At 40.6% G+C, this 1,454-nt stretch overlaps 1 protein-coding gene across 10 annotated transcripts in view; it reads right to left on the minus strand.

Annotated features, from left to right (window-relative positions):
* oxr1a (oxidation resistance 1a) overlaps window positions 1-1,454 on the minus strand; it is a 216,966-nt gene that overhangs the window by 393 nt on the left and 215,119 nt on the right. For all 10 annotated transcript variants that reach the window (XM_032517852.1, XM_032517856.1, XM_032517848.1 and 7 more), the window contains 2 exons: window positions 597-670; window positions 1-379 (listed from right to left, as the gene is read on the minus strand). The exon at window positions 1-379 is cut by the window's left edge and continues 393 nt beyond it. In XM_032517852.1, the coding sequence (XP_032373743.1) occupies window positions 244-379; window positions 597-670 (210 nt within the window). In that variant the 3' untranslated portion in view covers window positions 1-243. The remainder of the gene's footprint in view (window positions 380-596; window positions 671-1,454) is intronic.

Consider the following 1,454-nt stretch of genomic DNA (forward strand, 5'->3'; position numbering starts at 1 on the left):
AACACTCTGCAAAGACGCTGCACAGGGCTGTAACAAGATACACACAAGGGTAATTTTTCACAAAGAAAAAAAGCTCCGTAATAACTGCAGTAGTAACGCACAACAAGCATCCGATAGCTGGCTTCCGGCCGGGGGAGCCCTGGTGATGTGCAGTTAGGTTTGGGCCATTGTTCTAAAGGAGGAGGACCCCTCAGTTTGCCCTTTGCAAGGACTTGTTTTTTTTCCCTGTGGTGGACTGTTTTGTTATTCAAAAGCCCAGATCTCTATGTCCTGAACATAGAAATCCTCCTTTTTTGAGAGCATGGGGTTCCCAAATGTTTTACAGGAGTGACTCCTGCCGTGGTAGAGGTCCCCGTCCAGCCACAGGCCAAACTCCCCGCTGGAGGGAACAGAACAGAGCATCTTAGGCAGGGGGCCACACACGTTTTTGAAAACACAGTTTTAGGCAATTAACGTCACTTATCTGCCTCTTCAATAGTACTATTTGATTTTGGCGGCCTAACTTTGAACTCTATTGTATCATTAGATTCTATTCAAACAGATTTTGCTAGAACCGATTTCTGTCACTTTATGCATCAAAAGCAGATCGGACTCACCTTCCTCCACCAAAAGCTAAGGAGTCCATATCTCCTTTGATGAAGAACATGTTGTCACCTGTCCATTTGTACACCTGTTGCAGACACAATAGAGCACATACTAGATTATCTCACATGGCGCATTAAATGTTGACTAAAAGGCATAATATGTAGCGAGTATCGCGGTCAGAACCCAGTTCTTTACCAAAATTAAACGTAAACCCCCGGGTTCTACTTGGAGAAGACAGAGTGAGCGCTGTAGATGCAGCGAGACACGTGAGTGTGGGAGACAACCAGCACGACATCACGGAACATCTGGAGTTCACCTCCCCAGTTTACCCCGCCTTCTCATCCAGTCCTCGACTTCACGGGGTTTTCACATTTTTGTTTGTTTGCTCCGGTCTTTGTTTTCTTTCTTACATTCGACACTAGAGATTTTACTGTATATTGATGTACTGTTGATGCTTTACTGTTTTTTTCTTTCTTAAATGTACATATTTTAGTTTACTCAGTGAATTGTATCTATGTTTCTTCTCACATTATTATCCTTGATGCTTTGGCAATATTGTTATTTCTGACATTTATGCCAATAAGCAATTTGAATTGAATTGACAGAGAAAAAAAGAGAGAGAGAGACAGAGACTTCTTAATTAGTCCTCTACATGTATGTTTTTTGTCTTTTTCTTTGTTCTTGTTTACCTTTGTTTTTTTATTTATTTATATGTTTTTAGTTTACTCAATGATTGTATGCCTGTATTTTTTTTTCCCATCTTATTATCCTTGATGCTTTGGCAATATTGTTTTTCTGAAATTCATGCCAATAAAGCAATTTGAATTGAGAGAGAGAGAGAGAGAGAGAGAGAGAGAGAGAGAGAGAGA

This window comes from Etheostoma spectabile, chromosome 6 (genome assembly GCF_008692095.1).
Source record: "Etheostoma spectabile isolate EspeVRDwgs_2016 chromosome 6, UIUC_Espe_1.0, whole genome shotgun sequence".
Classification (NCBI taxonomy): Eukaryota; Metazoa; Chordata; class Actinopteri; order Perciformes; family Percidae; genus Etheostoma; species Etheostoma spectabile.